Raw genomic sequence first — 27,495 nt, forward strand, 5'->3', positions numbered from 1 at the left:
CACATATCAGCACAGGTGAATAGTGTGTTCGGAATTCAGTTTCTGACCTTTCGCTCGAGATATCAATAGTTTCTCTTTTTACGAGTATCAAATAAAAAAAGATAAAAGTTACCTAGATTCTTCATGATGAAATCTAAACGGAAATATGATAAGAATAAAATTTAAGGTTATCAATAAAATGCACACGTGATTTTAAAGTAGCTTTTCTTCGTAAGTGTGCTATATTTTGGATTATGGCATATTTTTTTGAGCATAGAAACTCCGTCAAAATCTGAGTGGGTGACTCATTTCAGTTACAATTTTCGTATTATCAAATAATATGTTTCCGAAAATCTAGTCGCCATCAAGCGGATCACATTTCATGTTTTGGCAAGAATTTTAATGAGCTTTTGGACGTTAATTCGTTCTTAACGAGCTCCAGCTAAATTTCGTGACAAGTAAATCAGTTCTTTGGATAAATCAGTATGATTTGCACGAATATTCATGCTTTAAAATTGATATGATTAACATTAATTGAACCGTGGTAGAAACGCACCTTTCAGTCTCGACTGAATTTCAGCATGTCCTTTGGTTATTCAAGTCATTCATGGACTTCCGTCGTCGTTGTTGCTTTGGGTTCGTTCCGAAACTAACTGACCGCGCAAAAAATTCCCTAGGACAGAGACAGACTTATCCACAAATTCGGCAGCGCAAAAGAGATGAATGACTGTTGACAGTACTGGGAGCTAATTTCCGAACGCATGGTTTGTTGCGGTGGAATTTTCAAACGTGTTTTATAACCTAAACGATGACTGATAACAACGCCGATGGATATGGTCGATTTACAAAATGAGCAGTATTAATACGATAACGTCGGTCCACATAAAAAAATTAGGTAACCTGAAGCTGTGGCAATTCCTTTGGGTATCCAGATAATATTTTGGAATTCGTACATAAATATCTTTTCTCAATTTGGGATGTTTATTTTCAGGCCATTCACTCGATGAAATCCGCCTGAGAGCACTCGACAGTATCATTTCAAAATTTGATCTTGGTTTCGGTTGCGATTGTGAAGCGGTCAAGAAGGAGCTTATTCTCAAACTATTCAATTGGTTCACGTTTCCAAACGTCCCACAGCCAGAAAAAGTTTTGGATTTACTACTACGATTAATTCAGGTAAAAGAGAAATCAAAGACTGTTACAGTTATCACGTTATTAATTGCCGCCACTTACCATCGAACTGATAAAAGTGTACCTGTGGCTAAGCGAGGAATGTCAGTATGATTAACATGCCTCAGAATTTGAAGCACATGTTTTTCCAAGCCTTGTTTAACATGTTGATCGTGTTGTTCACCTGTTCGCAGGAAAATGGAGAAAATTATACAAACGCCTTCGGCAGACTCAGATTTCAAAATGAAATACGTGAATTACGAGCCCATCTCGATCCGGCACTTCACAATAAATTGTATCAAATTGAGGCTGTTGCTACAGATACAAATAATTCTCAACGGTCTGCCAATATGGAGGTTCGAACTATCAAGGTAGGAATTTTTACATTTTCCATTGAGTTTTAAATATAAGTATCAACGAAATAGATGTGGCTCAATGTATAAATTGTGAGGATATTTGAACAGTTTCAATTCCAGTTATACACAAAATTCTATGATTTCAGAGACCAGGTCGGTTTGTTACATCTTCCACAGAAACTGCAGATCTCCAGCTTAGAGACATTGAAGCGAGTAATAGTGTTTTGCAATCTTCTACAACAAAAACTGCATCATTAATAAGGTGTGCAGTTTGAAGTTAAAAATATAAAATTTATTTTTTTCATATGTGAAACAAATTCAAGGCAATGCTATATTCATAAAAAAATTTCGATTTTTCACACATGAAACTGAGTGAATAACTCGCAAATGACAATACTGTCTAAATTTCCGTTCATACTTGGAAAGGGCATTGATCCAACACAGCCTGATCCTACATTAAATTATTTACATGATTTGTTACAAAATTGTGAATTTGCAATTTGACGTTCTTCCAGTTTCCTCTCCATAGACAATTCGTTAGGAGAAAGAAAATCGGTTTTACTTCTTTCTGCAGACTTAATTAGAAAAATTATTCACAGTAATTTGAATTTCTCAAGAAAAGGTATAGGATCACCTTGAATGTTATGAGTGATGATGAAATAAAACTGCTTTCAAATTTGTAGTTTTTGAGTGGTATTATAAGTGATTTTCATTCAGTACATCACTATTTGATCCGACTCTTCAATGTGGAGATGGAACACACATTGACAAAAAGACGGATGGTGGTATAAGATGGCTAGTTATGCCCTGGCAGCCTCTGGTTACTTCGGACAGAGGTGTGCTAGCTGCTATTGAAGAAGCACTGCACAATGTAACTGATACAACTCTAATACTACATACGTGTCAATTCATCACAAACGTTATGTTGCAAGATTTTCCAGCAGAGGTTTTTTTGCAACGGCCAGCTATTGTCACGGTAATATTTTCTTGTTTTCTATATTACATGGATCATTGTGTATAAACCACACATATATCCCAATGAAGAGGCATGGCTATTTATTGATGCTTCATTAATTTTTCCATATGGTTTATAGTGTTTGGAGTAATGGTTAATATGTTTTACAGGTTTTACATAATCTTATTACAGCAAACGAGGATTATGAGGAAGGTAATTTTTCAGAGATGGCTACGGCGTTGCTGAAAACTTTGTACAAGTTGACACGTTCTTTAAGATTTCGTGTTTACTATTATTGTGATCCTTGTGTCGCCAATAAAAAACAAAAGGTGAATTATGAATCGTATTTTTCCATCGTTTGATTTCATCTCCATCTTTTATTAACTTTTTTTTATATTGCTTATCAACTCTTACAAAGAGAGTTGTAATACCTTTATATTTTTGTATATTATTTTTTGATCACAGCTGCTGGCAGAAAATGTGGAAAGTGCGACCTACCCTTCATCCGAGGAAAGAGACAGTCCAGATCCTGGACTTCCAGAAGTGAATTATCAAGCATATCAATCCACGGTGAGTGATGCAAGTCTAGAATATGACAATTTTTGTTTTGACCTTACTGTACTTTAATTTTTGAAAACTATTTTACGTAAAAACAATTTTAACAATACCTTTGGTGGTGTTCTGCGTTGTTATGTTTTCAACATATTTTTTCCATTTAGGGTACAAGCGAACGAAGTCAAAGTATTGTAGATAACATAGAAGACACTGATTTACAATCACAGCAAATGACGATACCAACTTATTGCATACAGACACTAAAGAATATTTTGTTACTTTTGGGTCTTCCAATCGATCCTGCATTTCCATTGACAAATGTTATGCATGTAACAGATTTGGCTTCTGAGCTTATTCGGCTATTAAATATAAGCCTTTTGCCCAACATTTGGCTCTGTGGCGACAGCGAATCTTTGAAAGTGAACGAAAGCTTAAAGACCTTGTTAAATCTGCTCGGCGAGATAATTGAATATCTAGCATCATATTCCAGTCTGGATCACTGCAGAGTAACGTATTTGCAGCTTGTATGCATTACGACAAAACTGCTTAGTAATCTTGTTCCACTAGAATTAGCAGACTTGATACTTGCCAAACCATTGAAGCATGCAATTGTCACTGCTGTTATGGATGCACCAACGTACTTAATGTATCCAGATATGCACACAATTTTACAAGAATATGCAAGAGTAAGTTTTCTTTATTTTACCAAATCAGACAATAGATTTGCTATGAAATTATCCGGACGGATGAATTTCGGATAAATATTTGGTTGATTATTCTTGTTATGTTTTATCACAATCACAGCAATTTCATGGTAAAGAAGAGCGCGAGAGTATGAAATTGTTTGACGAAACATGTCTAATAACGAAATCGATGGAGGCTGCTATTTCGTTGATGAAAAATAGTAATGAACTACCCATGCCAGTTGCTCTAAAAAAGATTTATGCCTCAAAATTATGCTTTTCGTATCATAAAAACTTCAATATAATTAAACAGGCAGTTTCAATTTTACAAAATCTCGAGGAGTGAGTATTGGTAGTGTATGATTTTAGTTAAATTTGACCTCTTACTTCTTTGGTAACATTGATCACGTTTTCAAGGTGCCGCATAGATCCTAACGATAAGACATTAGCTACAAAACTGGTACTAAATTTATTGGCGAATAACGATGTGGATGTACAACTGGCAATGTATGTAGAATGTCATAAACTAGTGGTAGCGATTTTAGGAGTCACTTTCACTAAAGGAAAACATTCGTGGAGTAAAATATCGTTTCTTCTGGAACCAAGTGTCTTGGTGGAAATTATTTGTCATGGACTGGGCAATGAAAATCTGGAGGTATAAATAAACATTGATTGCATATTTATTTAATTTATCAGTTATCCGAAATTCATCAGACATACCTGTTTCGTTTTCTAGCTAAGAAACTTGGCTGAAGAAATTATAGTATATTTACTCAAAGCAAAAATTCAATTTGGAGAAGAAGGGTGGCGTACTTTCTTAGAAGTCCTTTCGCCAGCTCATGCCCTTTTGCAATGTTTTGCTAGTACTAAGTCAACTTTAGGATCATGTGTGTTGAAAATGTTAGACCCTGATTTGTGGTCTAGTATCCAAATTCCATATATTGAGGTAACTTATATACAGATCTGAAACTCTACCACATATTTGTGATTTTTATTATCGCTTATACTTTTTCTCCCTTGTCTCCTTTTGAAGGTTTTGAAGGGCAACACTAGGCTCTTGTTCGCTATTAATTCTGATGTTAGAGAAGAGGCTGTTTGTCGGCTCATCTGGCTGTTGGGAAAGGAAACTAATTCTGTTAGGAAGTTACCCCGGTTATCTTCCCTTCACGGTCTGCCGCTGAGTTCTGTCTGCATAATCGATAGAAATTCTTCAATCAGACAAAGCCAAGGCAATTATCAGGTTATTTACTTATGATTTTGATACTTTGCAATGCAAAACTTAGTTACAGCTCAGAAGAAATGAAACGAATTTGAGTTAAAACTTGCAACTGTATGACAAAATACATATTATTGTGACTGAAATAATTCCCGTTTAGAAAAGCAGTCTATTGTCTGTTATTGAGATGCTTAATGCGCCTGGAGTTGACCCAAAAATGCGGAAATCAGCATTAGTACAAATTAGTGTGATGCTTACTGATTCATCGCTACATAGTATTTTTATCAACGAAAACGGCTTGGAGTTGATATTAAAAATCTTTGATAGTGCCTTGGTATGTACGTGATTAACAACACATTTTAATTTTATTGTCAGTTAAGTACTCATTATTTAATTTGAATTTATTTCCAGATTGAACAGGAGTACACAAATTATCCAGATTCTGTAATCCCTATATTGACGATACTGAAGTTGATTTGCTCAATGGATAGCTCTACAAGACACGAATTGGCAGGCCGACCTGCAATATATTTGAATATTCTTCGAAGTAATTATTACATACTCATTACAAAGATGGTTGCTTGAGAGATTTTTTTTTTTTTAATTGCCGAAATCCCAAGTTTCTTTGCTGTAATTTTTAGGGTTGTATTTTAATATCTTTGTTTAGAATAGCTGTTTTTTTAAAATCCCATTCTCTCTAACGGTAAACAAAGCTCGCAAATGTAAGAATGATTCCAAACTGATGCTCAAGCCGCTTATTTTCTTTCAATCATATTCTGTAACTGAACTACAGTAATTTGAAATATATTATATGTTTTTTGTAGGTTTATTTTTGTTTCCAAATAACGATTGCGTGAAAAACAATGGATCACATCTTCTCTGCCTGCTGTTGTACAGCGATTACATTCTTAGAGTTGGGGACAAAGAAACAGATAGACCAAATCCTATAAATGTATCTCTTCCATATATTGTGGTAGCAAGAATGAGGTTGCCATTCACAAGTAAATGCCATTGGAAAACCAGTATCCACAGGTGTCCAGACTTGTCAGGTACGTGACTCTTCAGTATTAAAAAAATTGGCCATCATATATGTTGGTAGAGGAAGTCTGAAGAGGCGAAAGTTTCCCTTTTTTTTTTTCTTAACAAACCCTGAATCAGTTCTTCACAGCAGCAATGAAAAGGCATTGACGTTTGTGAGGCAGTATTGGGCTTGGGAATGGAATGACAAGTTCGATACATTGTGGAAATCTATCCATACAATAAACAACACTCAGATATCAGAAAGACTAATGATCCACGAATCTGAATTCACTTGTCTCCAACTGAGTTCGGTACGTTACTGTTGTCAACAACAACTGTATAACATACAGAATTCAACTACCCATGGCGGAGTAATATGTGCACTTGATTTCCTTACTGTGTAAGTGGTATGAAATTAATTGCAAAGGTATTAAATTTATATTTTTAAGCTTATTCTTCATGTTACTCACATAACACCTACAATGCAGGTATCTGAAGTTGTATGATATGTCAAAGTGTACCGAATTATCTGACGTTACTTCTCTGCCTTGGGAACAATCGTTTGAACGGTTTTTATTATCATATCCCACGAACTCAGAAGATTCCAAACTATTCGTTCATGTTCTATCGTTTCTCTACTCGTTTGTGAACATTACAAAAAGTGGTAGGTTTGAAGGGTCAAAGTTATTTCAAAATTTTAACTCCCCTTATTTAAGATTTAAAGTTTATATTAATTGTAATTACGTACTCAATTCTTACCTTGTATTGGACACTAGGCAGCAATGCTTGGCTCTGTAAGATTATGAAAAACATGACAAAATCTCTGTCCGATTTACTTCGAAATCTTGATACAAACACCCAGGATGCACATCAGGCCATACTTAAGCTGGCTCGAGCATGTTCAGCAACTGAGTCGACAGATGAAACTCATGAAAAATCGAAAGATGAATCGTGGATTAATTTCATTGAGCTTGTTGTTTCCAATCTTTGTTTTGGTGATCAGCAGCACTTCTATAATCTAGGTATGTAATAGATCCAAACATACCACTCTGGTAGAATCCTGTGATTACTTTTCTCATTGTGTAATGGGTGATTACTGCAATTTTTAGCATATCTCGACTGGCTCCTCTCCTGCCTTTCTTACTTGACGGGAAAATGTCAGTGGAACAAACATAAGAACTTGTTAATTTCACTTGGCAATGCATTGATCGAACTGATCATATCATTTCATGGAGCAGGAACTTATAGTTACATGGGACTTTCAATAACGAGGAACTCAATTCTGTGCTTGAATCATTTACTGTATCAGATGCAACAAACTGTTGATAAAAACGTGAGTAAAGAGAGATATATTCCTGAAACAAATATCTTCTCAATGTTTTTACATTTAAATGAAAGTTGACTCCATGCTTCTGAATTTTCTTTTCTTTTCATTCTACACTACGGTTGCACTTTTAAAAATTTGAACTCCAATAGACACGTTTAATCGTAAGAGTACCATAATTCTCAGACATGGGCAACATTTTGGTACAACGGGGGAAGTTGTCTCAGTTGGTTGCCAATGCTTTGGCAGAATCGAGATCCTCTAGTTAGAGCATCGGCACTCCAGTTACTTGCAGGATTGACTGCTGCGCAACATACAGCTGTACAACTTTTAAACGCCGTTGCATTAGCTCCGAATGAATTGTGCCATGCACTGCTTGATCACATTACGAACAGAATGGAATCTTGTATAGTGAGAGAACAAGCGGCTGTAGCTTTGAGCAATGTTCTACGGAATTGCAAATCATCGGCATATCAATATGTAAGCATCCTCTTTCAAAGTCATCCTAAATGTTAAGCTCATTGCAATATAGGAAAGTTGTAATTGCAAAATAACTTTAATTTTTGTTTTAAATTGACGAATTTTAGGCAGATTCACTAAAGTCTGAAGCTATTTTAATATTTGCTGAACAGAGCAATATTTATTACGAGATCAGTCTAATATGCTCTAACATTTATTTGCTATCAACACTGGATCCAGATCCATCTAGTACTGTTAGTGAAGAAGTTATGTTGTGGCAATCCGAACATAGTGGCACGTTTGATAATACGTTGTTATCACGGAAACATGTCACCCAGGTTTATAATTGTCACGAGGAATATAACTTGCGTACGTTGGTACTATATTCTCCAAATTTTTGTTTCAAATTTTCATTCTACAAACCATTTTCTTTTTCAAATTATTCACACATACATTTACAGTGTCAGGCAAGGACTCCGAAATTACAGAGGAAGACAACACTCTCCAATTTGTATCCACTCCGTCTCTAATCACAGCGATTTGTACATTACTCACTGATTTAATACATGCTGATGAGCATAATATCATTCGGCAACTCTATGAACATTCGATAGATAAATATTTTTTTGGGTACGTAAATTTTTGGATACGCTATGTTCCTCGAATTTTTTTCATTCATCAAATTCATCATGCTGATAATTCATTTTATTTGGATTCATAGATGTTTCAAAGGTATTCCACAGAATATTGAATCTAGGAAAGGTCTAGTGCATTACTGTGATGTCATTGAAATGTATACTGGCTTATGTACGGTAATCACAAAGTGTGTGACACACAACAGCAAGCTTACGACTACAGTAAACTTTTCTCCCGACTCACTTTATCTGGTCATAAGTCTTTTAAATCATACTTTATATTGTAAGTACACACCATTTCAAAATAATTCTTACATTTCACAAATCTCTGTTGAAATTAGCTGCAATAAATAAACTGATTATGCATTTTGCTTGTACAGATACACAGACGCCAAGATTAGTTTACTTACGTAATCAACTTTGGACAGAAATTTATAAGTTGTTAGCTGTTCTCGCTATTTCGGAGAATCAATGCTCGGAGGCTGTGCAATCTGCAATCGAATTATGTGGACCAGAACTAGTGGTGTCTTCGATGTGCATTGCCATTAAAAATTCTACTTCTGAGCTTCAAATGAGTGCAATTGGTTCACTCGCATCTCTCCTGTCATATGAAGTTCAGAGTGATGTGCCATTGAGAAAGGATGCTTCGTTGAAAGTTATACTAGATACAAGTCACACTACAGTTTCCGATAGGCGTAAACAAGTAAGCTTGAGGGATATTGTGTCAGATGTAAATAAACTGTCGATAAAAAACGTGAACATGCATCTGAAGAAATTGGATGATGGTGATCTAAATGGGGAAAATATTTGCAACAAAACTGAAAGGATAACTGCAGATGGAAAATTAGCTCTGATTGGTTCGGAAATTTGTAAGACATTGTTGCAACTCTATGTTGCACACAGTTACACTAGATTGAAAAAAAATCGTAAACCAACGGACGACAAGGATCTCATAATTGGAGCTTTTACAAACTTACTATGCGTATCCATAGAAGCTAAGAAAACTGCACTCGAGGAGGGATTACCTGAAACTACAATGATGCAGCTAAAAGAGTTATACGTTAAACTCAATTTACAACCGTTGGAACTTCAGAAGAATGGCTTTGACAGAGAAAATAAAGTAAGTTCTGGGCAATTAAATTCAGACCGATATATGTTTGGTTAGTTGTAAAATTAATTTGGTCAAATCGATGTTTGTAATTTAAGTGGTGCGCAGCTTACGAATACTATAATGGTGCTGCAATTTTTTACATATTTATGTAGTGATTACCACACACAAACTGTAGGATGAACACATGTTTAAAATAATTCTTTAAATATAGAAAGTGAGTGATCAAAAAAAAAGGATCGACATATTTTTTACAGATGAATCCTTTACTTCACGAGGTAGGGTGTATTTTTACGCTACTCATGAATTTTATGTACAACGGTCTCCAAATGAAAAAAACCATGGCGAAAGCTGGATTAGCGGACATCTTGCATAAATTGTGGGCTTGGGTTTCGATGAATAAATCCGTAACAATTTCTGCACTGAAATTACTCGCAACGTTTACAACTCATTGCCAAGAAGGTAGTTTATATTAAGAGCATGTTTATACATCCTTAATTTTTTTGCACAGGTTTGAAACTATTTCATTTCGTAATTCTTTCATATTTTAAATATCATTTTTCCTCAATTTCGACTGCACCAGTTAGAAGGTATGAATTTTCTCTTAAAAAAATGTATTTTCCATTTCTATTGTTCTCAGCTACACAGTCTCTGACATTAACATCGACACTACCTGGAGTTGGACTCAGAAAAACGCCAAACACTGTTGCTTTGATTCATGTTATGATACACTTGGCTGCGAAAGAAATTGAGAAAGCTGGTCATCACTTTGACAATCACAAACTCCATTTTGCTTTTCATATTTTACGGAATGCTACTCATATCCATGAGTGCAGAGTCTCAATTTCGAAGGTGAGCTGAGCAATGCTCTGTGTATTGTGAATAAATATTATTGTGTAACTTAACGCTGTTGTCTCGAAATATGGCTCAGCTTTTTATTTGTAACTTATATTAAACATTGAGATTTCTGAAATAGAAACGTAATCAAACATGTACGTAATATTTGCAGAATGAGTATTACAGTTATATTATAACTTTTGTAGATATAGCTAACGCCTATACATTGTATCCATTTTCAGAGTAATCTGCTGCAGTTTTTCTCTAAAATTCACCCAATGACAACAAAAAGAGTCAAACCATGGCCTCTGGTGGAAATATACTGCTTAGAGTTTTTGATCGACTTTACATATCACGAAGAAGGACAGATATCTGTATCAAAAGTATGTAAATTTATAGTTCCGTAATTTATTTGATTACAGTCGCTTACTCCTAGGATTACTGACCAAAATAGTACTGTCAATTGTTTTATTTTTTTTTTTATATCCTCTTCATTTCATCTTAACAAGTGTAATAATTCACAATCTATCAATGATTTATGATTATTAATTTACAGGCTACGGATGGTTTGGATGTTCTGATCCAATTAGCTAAGTGCTCATCATCGTCAATTAGAATTTTGGCTATATCAATACTACGGAATTTGGGATTCAACATGGCAAATAGGCCAAGGCTTCTGAGTTCAGGTAGTTATTCAATTTAAATTATTTTCAAATAGTTCTTCAATAGGTATAAGTTGATTTGTGTCTTGGTTGATCTAAATTTTCACTAGCATCTGTATGGACTTCATATTTGGTTTTTTTAAATAGTGTTTCCAGTTTGAATCATGTTTCTTTTTATTATTGTAAATTGATCACTCTTAAAAATCTGAACTTTGTGGCAATCGTGGTTGCATTATATTTGATATTGATGCATTCTACGTATGCAACTCCCTATGATACATTGTGTAAGTTGTCAGTGGATTTAGACAGTCAAAATCTCGCACTTGCACCACCATTTTTGTTACATTCCTACATATTTTGAATAGTTAACATCGATTAATCAAATTCAGCTGTTTGCAATACCATACTAATTTGCCTCCAGGTCTTACTACCTCTGCCCCTATCTACTAAATTTGTAATTACTATTCAATTATTCGGCGCAGAATGATACCATGGCTCAAGCCTACTAATTTCGAAAATTTAAATGTTAATCACACGATGCTAATTTTTATTGGCGAAACCAGAATTACAATATCATAAATATGACTTCCTTTAAAATGGGTTTGACTTCGTGGGCACATATGATTTGTTTACGCTATAATCAAGTTCTGATTATTTGTATTATTTTTCTTTATTGCAGTTGATTTCATCAACTTGCTGCATAATATATTTAGCAAAGGATCATTGGCTGAAATTGGAGTAGCAGGTGCTATGCTTTGGTCTCTTGTCAGCAACAATCAAAAGGGTAAACTAATTGCTAGAAATGCTGGTTTTCTTCAAAGCATCCAAGAAGTACTGGGTCGATTGACACTCTCTGTTCCACATGCCGAACAAGAGCAAGAATTAGTAAAGATGTTGCAATACCTGATACGCATTTTGTCAACTTCTGAAAATCCAAACCATGGAAATTAATTTCTACAAAGGTAAGAATTTTATATTGACTCAATATTCAATTAATTTGTAAATATGATTCGAATCCAGTTAATCTCTTGCAGAATAATCGAATTAGTTAACCTTATAATTAATTATAACACTGTAATTTTAACTTATTTGATAGACTGACTATTTAAATAAGATTTTTTATAAGCATATTTACACAAAGCTTATAAATTTTATACACAGATATCCTGGCTTTAATTCACAATTTGTAATATTAAACAGAAAGTGTGTCGTTGATTCGTTAAAATTTTGTAAGTTCGTCAACCGTTTATGCCGCCATTTGTGATTTAAAAAGTTTCACGGAGAATATAATGCTGTTTTATTTGAGATTTTTTTATTGCAAAAGTAATACACTTACGGGTACAAGGTTAATCCAGATCGTTGTATCTCTAAACAACTTGCCTGCCAACTTGTTGATTCAAATATTGCTCGTTAACTTAATGAGGAGGAAAAGCTGGTCTTTGCTCTTTTTCTTTTAGACATTCTGTATATAGGCAAAGATACCATATTTATATGTACGTTTGTATAAACAGCTTGTATAAAACAAATTTCAGAGCGAAACCACTCAACCATGTCTCTGATAAAACTCTTTGTATTGTTTATTAGGTATTAATGAGTTGTACTTTATATACATATTTACATGAATTAAAAATCGCGTTGGGAAGATATTTTCAAAAATTCAAGGAAAGTAACAATTATTTTACCATTGAAAATCACGTTTAAAATCTTTTGATCAAGTGCCATCTGATTTCTGATTGTTACCAATCTGAGAACATATTGCTGGTGAATCTCACTAATAAGATTCCACTTTTCTAAATAGCGAATTGATTTTTTTTTCACGTAAAAACACGTCATTTCGACAATGGTTTCAAACTAAGGAAAAATTAATGATGTGCACGTATCTTATAAGTTTCACCGAAATTATGTGTGAAGATTACTATTTGCTTATGATAATTAACTGATGAATCAGTCTGACGAATTTTAGGCGGATGATTGGTGTAGAATTCAGCACCTACACACACCCATAGAAATAAAATAAAAACTGTGCTAATAGTCAACTAGGTTGAAAAATGTCGGTTACACAGCTGTGTTTTTTTTTCTGAGTTCTGACATAATGTAATCAGTTGTTTTTCACCGAATCGCGTAAGAACTTGAATTTTACGTGAAATCGTGAAAAATTCGGGGGATCTTAGAATTGATTAAACAGGTTCGTTCCATAAGCCTTTTGCACACTTTTTATCATTCGATTCTTTCTTTAATCTGACAGTTACAGTTCTTCACTGTACCTACTTATATGTTAAATGTATAATTTAATCGCCTATAAACTACTTTTCGAAGCCGTCTTAAGTTTAAGCAAAAACCCTGTCGTCGCTGTTCAGACTCAACGACTCGTAAGTGTTCGCTTCGTTTCCGTTAAACAATAAGCCAATCATTTGTTCGGTACAAAACGAAATTTACCATGTTTGCGCAATCTCTTAAACTAAATGTATGGTGGATGGCAGCAAACTTATTGTATAACTCTGTACGTTCAGACATTCATAATTTTATTAACGATTTCAATGACGTATCTTTTTTTTGCAAGTTTAAAAATGTTTTCTTTTTCACTTTCTTTACCTTTCACCGTGGTCATATACATAATTCCTGATGTACACGTTGCGTTATAACAATTACGCAACAGCCTAATTATCAACGAAAGTCCAAAACGCTTCTTCATTTTGCGCCGATCTTTCTTACCCTGCTGATTTCAATCTCTATATTTGAAGTTTCGTGATGCAAATGCTTAACACAAACGTACAGAACGTTCTTACGCTGCTCCAGCAATGATATAACGCGGTTCAAGAAACAACCAATCTCCTCGGACAATCCGATACGAGATATTACAATAACCATCTTATTTTCAGCCGGTGTTGAACTAACCCAAGTTTTCATTGTATATATGGGAAGATGCAAACTCTAGTGATTTCAAATTTAGCGAGGAATTCGGGAATCCGACGCGGAGATTCGTTATTAGATCATTATTTGTATATTTGAATTTATGGAGAACGATAAGGTATCGTGAAATTAAACACGTAAACAAACTCGCCCGGTAATTGTCAAAATCCTGAATGAGAGGACTACTATTTCATTCTTCATAATTTTCGGACCTTGTTCAACTCGATTTATTATGCAACCGGGGGTTTTGTGCTTCTTTCACAACCGCGTTAGTAGCAGCTACCCACGTCAAAGACTCGCCCGTCCTAATCAGTTGAATAAATTTAAGCAGGATACAGTAGTGATAAGCGATTATATTATCACAGCAGCAACGACGTGAATATCTCAGCTAAATTATTGATTTTGGCTGTTCAGATTATTACGAAATAAAAGAATAAAATCCGTGACGTGAGAATATTCGAAAATTTAAGACCTTTTTCCATCATTTTCTGTTTCTGCTGTTGCTTACTTTTATTTCGACGGATAATTTTTTGTTTTAAACAAGAAATCTCTATCTTTCCACATATCATTTCATACGCTTATAAACGTAGGACAAAACAAACAAACATCCGCATAAGAAGGTGTGTAAAAAAAAAAACATACAAATCGTTTTCATAAGTGTTTACGCCAGTCTCTTTTCGGAGCGAACAAAACTAACGATTAAACAATTTGAAATCATGTTTTATTCGATGGTATACTCTGTAGTATTATTCGGAATTATAATCTGTAAAAAGCATATGATAAATTATCGTACATGTATCGTGTGTGTAAAGTAATCGTTTACTGTTGGACTCCATAATCGATGCGAAAAGAACTTTCACCGACTTGATCATCGGCGTTACAAAGTTTCTTAATTATACAACGTAAAAGACTGTCGAAGCTGCTCGCACGTCACGATCCCCGTGTTTTCAATTAAATTCATATTAAGTTTTTTATTTTTTATTCTTCTATTTTCGATCCTTGTAATGTCATATCACCTCCGCATTCGAGCATAAAATAAATTGTCCCTGTTCTCTTTTTTCCGTAGCTAGTTTTCATTCTTGCGTAGCTTTCAGTTAATCAATCGAATATGAGGAAAATAACTCACTTGTCATGTCAGTGAACATTTTTTTCTATCCAATCACGAGGAAAAAATAGGATTTGGAAAACCGTCGAGCCGAGCGATACGATTTCATACGGCCAACTACGCGTGCCGGAAAATAAATACCGAACTAATTGGGGCCGGGAACCATTCGGATAACCGAACAATATGCAAAGAAAACGTTGATTTGTTCAATGCTGATACATACGAATGTATTTCAAACAAATGAACTATCTTCTTATTCGATACATAGTACTTTTGGTTAACATTTATAATACTTACGTAATAGAATATATAGTGTATAAAATATATGTATTGAGAAACAAGTGTCTATACTAATATTAATATTTTATAAGTGGCAGGTCTATGTACATATTTGGTTTAATCCTTTGGAAAAAAGTCCACAATTTTCTTCCGTTTTACAACGAAAGTTCAGCCTGTAATTCGAAAAATCAGGAACTAAATAATCTTTCGGATGATTGACGATTCGGATAAATCAAATCACCATTCGGATAACTGACGTTCGGATAATCGACGCTCTATTGTATTACATGCGTGCACTAATAATATTGAGTTGGATTATTTCGATATTGCGCGTTATTTAGTGATGCCTAGTTGCATCTAATCAAACAAAAGGATCCGGCCGAGTAATTTTTATAGCTTCCACAGTACCACTGTACATCGTATTAATTTCCTCAATTCATTCGCCGAAATCGAATCTGTAATACGCAGCTTCAGTCCACGCAGTATCCGATATAGTTCCTTCATTATGATAGAAAAGCATACGGATACGTTTTGCGTTCAGTCCGTGCGATGTTTTCGAATACAGCCTATGTATTTACTGTTGCGAGAAAACTCCACACCGGAAACAACAAACTACGTAGCTCCTAGATTCTAGCGATTATCGACAGTGATCATAGTACGTAAATGCATATTTTTCTCACGCCAATCTGTGAAATTAATGGGACAGCCTCGTCGTGTTTTCGTAGATGATATTTTTGATCGTGATAATTAATTGTCAACGATGAAAGACCGATCGTTTGGCATACAAAAAGTCGAGTCGACCTCGTTGGTTTCGCTTCGCTTTATTTCTCATTTCTCTACCTCCAAGACGGTAATGACTGAGGTGAAATTATCCGCTTAACATTGAGTCTTGTAACACGGAGGTTAATGAGTGCCGTCAAATAATTGTCTATGTGTATTACGAAAGCGTGGGTGGCCCTCTCTATAAATACATATAGGTATGAATTTAATGAAAGGTGGTCTCTCTGACGGTATTGTGTCCGAGTCACGTGGCATCGGATGGATTTGCGTCAATGGTGACCTCCGACGTTGTGTCGACGCATACCGAGCGGATGAGGAGAGGCGGCCAGCGAACGGTGGCCGACAACCGAGGCTGGGAGGCGTGTCCGCAACAGACAGCCTGGTTTCCAAGTCGTTTAAACTGTCCAATTTACGCCGGTCGCACAGCATATGCGATACATACACTACTTCGAATATTACACACTTTCTTGTAATCTCGGCATATGCGTATCTACGTCAATTCTATGGCCCCTGATAAAGTTCACTTAACTTTATAGAGGCGTCACGATTATAATATCCGAGTAACTCTACGGACCCTGATGATAAAACTGATAACTCCTGTATATTTAAAGCATAGAAGATAATTGTTTTATCATCGGTGTTCGTAGAGTTACTTGCTTTGTAATTGTCACGTCAAAGTTCGGTCTTTTATGATCAACCTCTTTGAAGTTGAGTCAATTTTATCAGAGGACATCGAATTGGTAATTAGACCGTAATCTGAACGTCTACGTACGATGCGGTTTCCCCTCTCCAATATCCTATTTTATGCTCCCACCAAAGAGCCAATTACATTCTTCTGACGCGGCTTTCGCATATGTGTTCGTACGACGTATTGTCCACGATGGGAGATTATCTTACTTAGGACGTTTTAACCTCGGCTATGGATCGTACACAGGCTCGTATCTTCGACCGAAACAATTGCCTGCATGCTCTCTTCGTCCCGTAAAAGGTGAATTGTTTTGAACACCAAGCACGATTATCTGAGTTACTGCTGTATATGTTTCGAAAAACAGCGACCGAAACTTTCCGTCGCATCTATTTTCTACGATCTGCATTGTCGATGCTTAACCGTGGACTATCGCATTCAAACAACTATTCAAAATTCGAACGCTTATTTATGTACATCATGTACATGTATATAGTATATACTCTATTGCCAGAAATCGTTTGCCGTTCTTAGAGTATTCTGAAATGTTTCCCATTATCCGTGAAGAAACAAAGAGTAAAAATAATTAACCGTGCTATAAACTCGGTTCAATCACGTATTCAATTAAAAATAACGAAATGAGTACTATTCTTACTTAAAAATAAAAACCAGGGAACTTTTTTACTATCCTGCAAGACAGTTGAACCCATAAAATACCTTATACATCCTGGACAACCGAGCCGATACCGTCATGAACAAGTCAATTTTGGTCAACATCCTGGTTATACTTTATATTATACGAATGACTTTTACAAACCTCTGCATTCTCTGTTTCGAATCCGATCCGAACGAGTATTGCTGCAGTTATTATTTCTATGTGTATTTTTTAAAGTCTTAAATTCCCTAACGAAAGAAGCATGCATATAGCATCTACTATTGTTACACCAAGTATCGCGTTCATAGGTAACATCTATCAATCAATATCCCGTGTAGATTTTACGGCCGTACGATGATTGATGAGTAACCGCGTCGGGAGGGCGCCGGTCACGATTATCTAACAACCACCGTCGTGTCCGAGATATATGTTTTTTTTCCAGCACCACCCAGTGCAAAAACAATCGCACAAACGCGCAAAGTGCGAAACAAGGTAACGCACACCTCCCGCGGTGAAATTTATGCTGTTTGAATTGTGTCGTCATTCGGTAAGTTATGCGCACTTCAGAGACACGGGGCAACGGACACGGTGCATGACACCCGTTTATGATCTGGGTTTTTGAATGCAAAGACGTTCTAAATCCACGTCTAGTCAAGCTCAATGATTTAAAAAAATATATTCCATTAATACTAAATACTTCGGCTTGCTTGTCTTTCGTTCTATCTATTAATCAATCGCGTTTCAACCTATATATGTTATATGTACAAAATGACCATGCAGCTTTTATCTACTGTGGGGATACTAGACCTAGACGATTTCGCATCTTTACTACGCGCGTATATGTACACGATTCATATTGTATACAACAATACCACTGTTTTATAGTTGATACTCTACTGTTGCTTTGCTCCTAGGTTATGCAGGGGATTCAGATTGACGTCATTTGCCACAATGTCAATGTACGACAATCAGAGCGTATATCATGCCGGTTTAGTAAACACCAGTTTTACACAACATATAAAGCCAACCGAAGATGCTATTTCTTCATCGCGCAGGACATTTTCGCTCATTCACACGGTATGACACTAGAATAATTTTCGAAGAAATTTATCCTGTGAAAAAAATCCGCAGCTTGCTATGTATTATACGCATATAAACGTCGTGCTTTTTGCTGTGAAATATTAAACTAAGTATCGCAAGTATCGTTAACACCATTAAAAGTACATTTAGTTATTTATCATTGCCAATTTATTTTTTTTTTTTTTTTGCACATATTCACGTAGGAATGTGTGATGTGTATAATTTACGGTAAAATAGAGAGTAGAGAAAGCTCGAAATTTATCAGGGTATTTTTTATAAGACGAATATAACCATAAAATAAATATCGTTGGATGGTCCGTATACAAAGTCGAGTACTTAATGTTCTTTGATCAAAAGAAGTCGGTGATAAATTATATAACAAAGAATGAAAAGTAAGAGAAAGAAAATAAAAATTGTATTTCGCCGCTCTGTACAACCTTGTCGAAAACAAGAATTTTTATTTCGCGTTGGCCATAAGAAATGAATATTAGAAAAAAAAAGATGGAAAAATGCAAATCTTGGGCATGGGCCGAAAATTTATATGGCGCCTTACAAACAGAGTGATTATGTGCGCGTGTGTACGTATAACATTTGACGTCATCGTAGCACCGTTTATATGTTTTTACATGTATCTTATTCCATACGCGATTTGTTTAGCCTTATAGTTGAGAAGATATTTATCTATGATGTAAAGTAACTTGACAACTTATATATTACGGTATTATACATAAGAGCGAACGCTACAATAATTTTGTATGTATAACACATGAAACACACATCAGTACCTGTATGTAAGGGAAAAATAACGGTACTATTAACCATTACTAATCGGTATATAAATGGCAATCATTTCCTCATTCATGTGCCTTCTACGGCTCGGTTTGAGTCTTCTCCAAATCTTTTTACCGCATTAATAATTCAATTGCGTATTAATATAACATTTACAACAATGGCGAAAACCAGTACAATTTTTTTGACAATAAATCGTAACATTATCGTACGTAAAGAGACTCCAACAACGATTGTGTGAAAATATTATTTTGCAATAAAAAATCGGTGCAAACGAAAACTAATAAATGTATCACAACATTATACGCAACTGATTTTCTACAAATCACGAATTGTGCGTTAGTTATAATACCTACACCTGTATAATATACTCATGATCCTGACATCAAGTTTCATCCTAAGTGAATCGATAGAGTTGTATGTGTCTGAAAACACAGGTATAAACCGTACAAGGTATACCTGCTCGGATCCAACTTTCAAGAAGATCTTGTTTTCATTCTAAAGCTTGACACCGACTCCCCTTCGCCTCGCCCTCCAGCACGTTTAACGTTCTTGACGTCAAGAAGAGAGGCCATGACGCATTGTTGTAGGTTACGCCAGACGATCGGATAAAATTAGAATTTTCGTCCCTGGCCGACACAAAATCGATCCGTAATGTGCAAGCTCAACAATGTATAAAGTAAGTATGCTCAAGCCTATTACAATATATTATGTTACAAGTGCGGAAAGTGGGCGATTTCCGAAAAGTGTGAAGTTTGCAGCATGAGTCAAGGCGAGCGTTTTAATTATACGAGTCAGATATCGCCCATTCGCACGTGTGACACAAGCTATTTATTCCAATAATTGTAAACGAATGTTTGATTTGAGAATCGACGAAGGTACCACTGACAGTGCGTAAAATTTGAGTTAGGTAACTTACGCTCAATGACACAGTGCGTGAAATAGAGTTGTTCGCGGGTGCGCATGCGCCAAAGAAAGCTCTAGTGTGTAAAACCGAGCATTTCAGTGGCGCGCGTGCGCCAACGTCATTCCACCGTACAGTTCAGAAATGAGACACTTTATGCACGATCCACGGGTTTCAAAAATCGAACTCTTCAAGCAGGTGCAAAAATGCCTGTCTTAGAATACAGTTGATTAAAAATACGGTTGATTATGAGTTAAACAAACAGACCGCTACGTTGTACGGAGGCAGTTGGTCGACATTTGCCATTGGTATAATATCACGTCATAAAAACAACAAAACCAGCATGTAAATTATACCGTGATGTGTGAATGTTGTAACAACGTTAGACATTAGTTGACAAGCGTCATCGATGACTTTGAATTTTGCATCAGACATTGACTAGATTAATGATATCTTCGTTTTTTCGAGACGCATCTTACAAGCGAACCTACAAAGTTGACCTGCAAAACTCGTAATCGAGATCCATGCGCAAAATTGGATGTTGAAAACTTTATAGATTAACGATCGTTTCATTCTACGGCAATTTACACCATTTCATAGATATTAAAAACAGTGATTTGCTCATTCGCGCAGAGATTCAAATTTGATTCGTAACGATGGTCGCGTTTCATTATGGACGTAGAAGTAGCTGCACTAATTCATTTCCGTGTAAATACGATAATGACCACAATTTTTTGGATTTGAAAATGATCAGAAGACCCTATTGTGATGATAAAACAGATCACGCTGTCATATCTGATTGAAGACGGAAGTGATAATGAAGTCAAAAATGAATTAAGCCTCAAACTCCGACATGCTCTGTATTTCTATTTTGACTGATTGTAAATCTAACCCCTTGAAATCATTTTTTGCGCACATTAATTATTCTCAAACACACCGTTAAAAAAGTATTTCAGCTAAGTGACGAGCACAGCTAACACGTAGACCAGACATTTTTATGAATCGTTTTACGTTTGACAAAGCTTCTCAAAAAAGGCATATCAAATTTCTATTCAAAACTACGACACGATTTTTAATATTTTATTACACTTGAAATACAACATAGAAATTATTCTGAAAAAAACTATGTAACAAAACCTTCTGTGCATTGGAATGTTTCACACAAATATCTTCTTGTATCCCAAATTTTTTTTAAATATTTGCAATGCAAAATTTGTCGTAATTTGGTAACTGCGTACCATTAGAAGAAAAGACGAGGAGAACGATGATTAGGAAAAACGAGATGAGACTCGATGACACAGCCAATAAATTATTTGCATTGCGAAAATGACTCGTAAAAAATAGTGAGTTCGTAAACACGATGAATTCTTAATTAAGTAGCTGTACTTAAAAAGCCGTTTGTTGATGTACCAACCCTGTCTGCAATCCAAATATCTCATCGTATTTGTAAAATTATTACCAAAATAGCAAACATTTTAGGCTATTCATATACGTTAGCATTTTACGTATTTTGTAAAAATTAAAAAATTCTGGTCTAAGGTTGTGATTGAAGAACAAACTGATTATTCATTGGATGTAATCATATCCTGAACAATTGAAACTATCGCATCCGTTTGCAGAGTGCGAGGATTTAGTGAATTTTAACGTCGTAGAATTTCGTATATGCAAAGTGTCTAGAACACCGAATTTAATCAGATTTTTTTTTGTATTTAGTACTTTATTCGGCATATCTAGATACCGCTGTTTGCTAAACATTTAGACAGCTACACTGACAGCATAACTTGTGAGCTTGTACTAGTTGACCTTTGGTATTTCAGCTATTGGTGAGGATAAAACAACATTTTTTGCTGATAAATGGGATACCGATGTGGAATGCTGTTTTCTTTTTTCTTGTCCCTTAAGGTAACCGTTATATTCTTTTTTCTAAACTCTTTTTCTTCTGTCTATGGGACGAAAAGACGTGTCGCAGTTGATGTTATTTGCATCTTATACCGGTCTTTATAACTTACACCTCAAACGAGCGAAGATTTATATCTATATATTCAAATTTTCGCGTTAAACTTGTGCTTCAATGTTCTTTAATAGACATGTAATACGTTGTTAAGTAAGTACAGATTACTAATCATCCCTGAAGAGAATGAAGAGAATATCAAGATCTTTGCAACTTTAAAGTGAATTACTAAGCATTCTCATTAAATTTGCAGTAAAAATTTGTAATTTTGCTCAACTTGGTTGGAGAAACGCAAAACCGTATTTTGAATTTACTAAATTATGTATTAAATGTATTATATTTGTAAATTTACTATACATTTGCTATATGGTATTTGGAATTTACTACACATTTTGCTGACTGTGAGTTCACGTGATAAATGTACAAAGAAATTCGACTACAGTCCGTTAAAATTAAAAATCTATTATAGCAAAAAGAATTAATTATATACATCTCTATTAATTTCAGTCAGTAGACTTTAAATTCCGTAGTCAGATTTCGAATTTCCCAAAATCTAAGTTCTCAAATCAGCCCGAAGAATTTCAGTTTTTCTTGATAGTACGTCACGCGTGCCGTATTTTAAAAGTTTCTCAACAGTTTTTGTAAATTCCGGAATTTTCTTGCGAATCTACTCAATTTGTGTGCGTATAAATTTTATAAAAAATACTTAACAGTATCAGATTTCAACAAAGCCCAAAAAATTACCACGTTAATTTTGGCATAAGTAATCAAATTTTCAATTTCAAACAATTACGCTGTAAATTTACTGACTATCTAACAATTTATTAAATTTGTAAGGTAAATGCTCTTGTCAATTTATTTAAAATTGTACTGCGAGTACGAATTTGCAAACTATAATCTTGTTGCTGAGTTTTCAGTGACTGTATCGTCTGTCACGTCATGTGGACCGTATTATATTCCATTCACATAATATTGTAAACATAATACTCGGATTTATTGAAATTATTGCACTAATACTTAATAAATTTACGGTAATGTTACGATGAATTCAAAAAATCAGTTTTCGAAAAATACTTGAAACAAGTGAAGTAAATTTATTCTTCCGTAAGAGGATAAAACGTCCATTATAATTTTTTTTAAACTTCTAACAAAAAATTTTAACAGTGTATGCACACGTTTTGTTCTGTACCTTACGTCTAACAATCTGAGCGGTCTTTGCCTAAATTGAAAAATTTTATCACAATATTTCACATATCTGATGGAAATTTTAGCGTTTGGAGTAATGGATTATATAGTTTTTATATACGTTATAGACTGGAATTGAAAGTATCGAAATAAAAAAGACAACAACACAAAACCGCGTAAAAAAACACTATGCTCGTAAAGAATCTTCAAGATAAAAATTCTACATTCAAATGGCTTATAATTTTTTTCTACTTATAATGAAACGAGCCTTATATATTTTGCGTCGTATTCGCACCATTACACATACCTACGACGTAAAGATTGATCTACAGATAAGCATAATATGTTAAAATGTGGTTCGTAATTAATTGAATCCTTGATTCGAATGAATAACTTGCAAGCTTCAAGACCATCCAATTTGGCGAATTTAAATTATACGTGAATTCGTTTCTCACGTGGAAGAATCGTTGACAAGTTATGTATATGACCTTGAGCCTGAAACGATAATTAACCAGTCCTATTTGCCTCGCACGTTAAATCGCACCAATTTCATATTCCACAAACTATGATTTTACTTTCCATAAGCTTGACTTACACATGCTTGTACGTACTTACGGAATAAAATCGAATTGTAATTTATTTCCTACACATTTCACGTAAAGTGTGCGGGGTTGGAACGAAAAAGGAACATTATAATATTCATCTTTGCAGAATATATCTATACGCAAATGATCTATAGATTAAATTCCGATCGTGTATTATAATACACGATGTGTGCAGTGATTGAAAGTCTGAGTCTTTTCGTGTTACTTGCAATACCGAGATTCGCATTGCCCAATATTGTGTAATTTTACCTCATTATTCTACGAATTATATATAACTCGAGTAGGGTCAAGTTTTATACCGCCCGCATGCATGTAATTACATAGAGAGTGTCTCATTCTAAAACCATTTTAGGATACCTATCGTCTTTATCAGATAAAATCATTACGCCTGGCTTTGAGACAAGTCCGTAAAAGGAATTGTTTTTTAATTATCTTTAAAACCACCGAAATTATGATGCTTTTTATTTGGCAGAGGTTTTGAATCTGGTTTATTGCCAGTCGAAGCGGACATTTATGGTTTTGGTTACTTCGTACCAAATAATGAAAAAATAAAATCTTCAGCACGGATGACTCGAAAGCCTTTATTGGACTACAATCTTTGGTAATCAGTGATCGGAATCAACCTTCGTTGAATCCAAATTTGAGTACTCTTGGATCTTAAAAATTGTACAGCTATGGTTGTGGAAAGTTTGAAAGATGCTTATTCGGTGCATTTCATTTACGATTATACGCCTTGTATACACCACGACAATTATCATTCTTATCTCTTACTGGAAAACATTTACGTCAGTGAATCACGACTTCCACCGCACCGGCTCGATATATCCCACTTCTACGTGCATCAGCAATTCATTTTTCCCGAGGAATATACATGATACTTTATACTTTGTTTTCGTGAATTCCGTGGTTTCATCTCCCAAAACTCCCAAACGTGTCGTCACGGAAAATGATGATGCTGAAAGTAAATTTCATCGAAATAAGATCCCTTGAAAAATGAACGATCAATCGATAACCGCAAATTTGAATGGCTTGATCATTATCAAATTTGGAGAGTACAACTGTACTTTGTGATCACTCACTATTTTCACTACCGAGAAATCGGATAACGCGTAATTTTGGTCAGCGGTCATTCTGACTTCCTTATTCAGCACATTGCATCATATTTGTCGTGACGTCGATGGATGTTGGTTTACTCAAACAGGAAACATTCATTGTCACCTACTAACGATTTGTCGATTCGCGTTCACCAGAAATATAAAAAGAAAAAAACCTTTGTTTATACACTCGTGGACGGATTTTACGCGATTATGAAGCAAGCCATTGTGATAGTTGTAAATACGTCAGTCCGAAGTTGGGATGTATAAAAGAAAATCACGTTGCATTGCCGGATGTGTAAATATCGAGAGTCAATGTGAGTTGTCTTTGATCTGCAATAGAGGAAGTACCGATGCAATCTAAGGTTGATATTACTTCACAAAAAGAAGATAACATTTCCCCCAACAGAGCGGAAACGCAAATAAATTACAATTTTTCTGCTCAACGACTCAATTTCGTAAGATTAAATATAGATTTCAATATTTTAGGACTCTTAGCTTACCTCAGAAAAAGCGTTTACAATTTATAGCGGAAATTTTGATGCCAAATTTTCTGAAAATATTCTGATTCGGAATATATCAAAAACTCGAATGAAATACGTGACTTTTTTTCGAAAATAATTACCTAGAGGAATGCGTCGTAACTTCCTTCGATCGGTAAGAACCTCTGGATATTAGATCGTTTGTTAATTTATATTCAGGCTACTGTGAGACGAAATATAACTTCGTGCAACAATCGATCCATACACCTTATGGTGTATTAAATCGTTCAATCCTATAAGAGATAATTTAAGTCTAAGCTTGTTAAATTAGACCGACTGAACACATAGTTAAAGTTAATTCGTGGCTTGAAACGCATACCACGCATATCTCAAACACACATGATACATAATAGTATATTCTGACACTAGTACGAGAAAACGACCATTATATGCATGCTGCGAAGTTAGCCGCAGAGCTGATTAAAAGTAAGCTTTTCTGTACCGCGCGCATGCGCTGTCGCAAACAAATCCGACATTAGGCGACCCTAACCTCAATTTCGCGCTTCGCGAAAAAACGCGTAACGTACTATTGTTATGTAAAGAATCGTGTGCAACAAGGAGGCAACTATCTTTTCGCCTCGCGTATTTGCAACATTCGTCCTCGGCTCACCTACGACTCATATTGCAAATTTACGTTCGGCCCGAAAACACGGAGTTTGCCTCCTTGTTACATCCTATTCGCGTACTCCGATCCTCGGTCTCAAATCCAGTTGCGGCGAACAGGTTTCGTAGTAATTTTCTTCCTTTTATTTCCTTCTCAACTCTAGCATCATTTCCCTATACTTATAAGGATTTCTTATAAGACAAATAAATATATATATATATATATATATTATATATGAATATATAATAAATATATATATATATAATGAATTTAATATTAGATCGAAAAATGCCTTTGTTTATAGCTGACGAATGTTCCAAGTTAATTTGTGTAATGACGTACGTATGCTTATAGTTATAATAAGTGGGCAACCATTTGAATCAGAAATATAAAGTATCGTGGTCGCTGTGAAACTTCATTCGGTTCAATTACTCATTGTCATAAAATCAGTCAAATAATCAGTCACCAGTAACTTTGATTAATTGTAAATGTTTCTTTCAGCATGTGGTCAAGTAAAAAAAGGTTGATGAAGATTAACGATCGATATACTTTTAAGGAGATTAAGGATAAACGGACACCACCGTCGTAATCAAAACTTAGGAAGAGAAAAAAAACCGATTAAAAAATCTCCAGTAATGTTATTTGCGCGAATGACAGTGAACAGAAAAAAAAATAATATTCCTACTACGTAATAGAAATAGATTCAAGCAAATTCGAATAACACATGATAAGGCAGCAACGATTTAAAAAAAAACGATTTATGGGAATTAGAACGTTCAAAATGATTAAACTCTGGTGTTTTTAAACCGATTCTAATGTTTCTGGACTCATTTTTGTCTCTGATCAAATGTCCACAATTTATCTGATAAACATTCAAGAAATCTTACATTATGATACAGTCACCGCACGCAAACGTAACTATTGACGAATATTCGTTTCACCCTACCTGCAAAGGTCTATTTTTATTCAATATGGAGATAGCTGATCGTAGAAATTTTTCAAGAAAAGTTTCGAATAGGATCAACACAGCAGAGTTTGATCAGTTTCAACATCCCGATTACAAAATCCTTGTCTCAAACTGTTGATACCTTAGTTTGTGGAATCAGAATCTGGTCAGATCCATTTCCATTTCATAGTAGGTATGTCGTGACATTCGTGTTCTCTATCATTGGCTCAAATAACACTGATAGAGATTTTCCAAACAGGTTTCTTCTTTTTTCCTAACTTTTGCTTCAGACGGTTGGGACTCATTCGTCCTTAACGAGATATCATTGTCCGCCAGCGTGTTGCCGAAAGACGTGTGGTTTAAAATAGCATCAAACCAAGATGGTTTAACATTTTTGAGATAACTAAAATAAGCAGAACCGT

At 35.0% G+C, this 27,495-nt stretch overlaps 1 protein-coding gene across 4 annotated transcripts; it reads left to right on the forward strand.

Moving 5' to 3' along the window:
* Positions 1 to 718: 718 nt before the first annotated feature.
* On the forward strand, positions 719 to 19,632 carry LOC124181943 (rotatin). Of its 4 annotated transcripts, none has more exons than XM_046568678.1 (30): positions 719 to 874; positions 971 to 1,155; positions 1,344 to 1,520; positions 1,652 to 1,767; positions 2,223 to 2,481; positions 2,631 to 2,789; positions 2,926 to 3,030; positions 3,180 to 3,701; positions 3,820 to 4,040; positions 4,116 to 4,353; positions 4,435 to 4,644; positions 4,732 to 4,938; positions 5,075 to 5,248; positions 5,326 to 5,461; positions 5,739 to 5,963; positions 6,073 to 6,334; positions 6,423 to 6,598; positions 6,711 to 6,956; positions 7,044 to 7,267; positions 7,445 to 7,738; positions 7,846 to 8,086; positions 8,179 to 8,347; positions 8,439 to 8,635; positions 8,733 to 9,472; positions 9,718 to 9,922; positions 10,101 to 10,312; positions 10,540 to 10,680; positions 10,854 to 10,983; positions 11,639 to 11,921; positions 18,288 to 19,632. In XM_046568678.1, the coding sequence occupies exons 1-29, from the start codon at positions 829 to 831 to the stop codon at positions 11,908 to 11,910; spliced, it is 6,489 nt and encodes a 2,162-aa protein (XP_046424634.1). In that variant the 5' UTR covers positions 719 to 828; the 3' UTR covers positions 11,911 to 11,921; positions 18,288 to 19,632. The 4 variants fall into 4 exon arrangements, with proteins under 4 accessions (XP_046424634.1, XP_046424635.1, XP_046424636.1 ...); XM_046568679.1 differs by lacking the exon at positions 18,288 to 19,632 and adding an exon at positions 11,994 to 15,631; XM_046568680.1 differs by lacking the exon at positions 18,288 to 19,632 and adding an exon at positions 12,121 to 15,631.
* Positions 19,633 to 27,495: the final 7,863 nt, after the last annotated feature.

This window comes from Neodiprion fabricii, chromosome 5 (genome assembly GCF_021155785.1).
Source record: "Neodiprion fabricii isolate iyNeoFabr1 chromosome 5, iyNeoFabr1.1, whole genome shotgun sequence".
Lineage (NCBI taxonomy): Eukaryota > Metazoa > Arthropoda > Insecta > Hymenoptera > Diprionidae > Neodiprion > Neodiprion fabricii.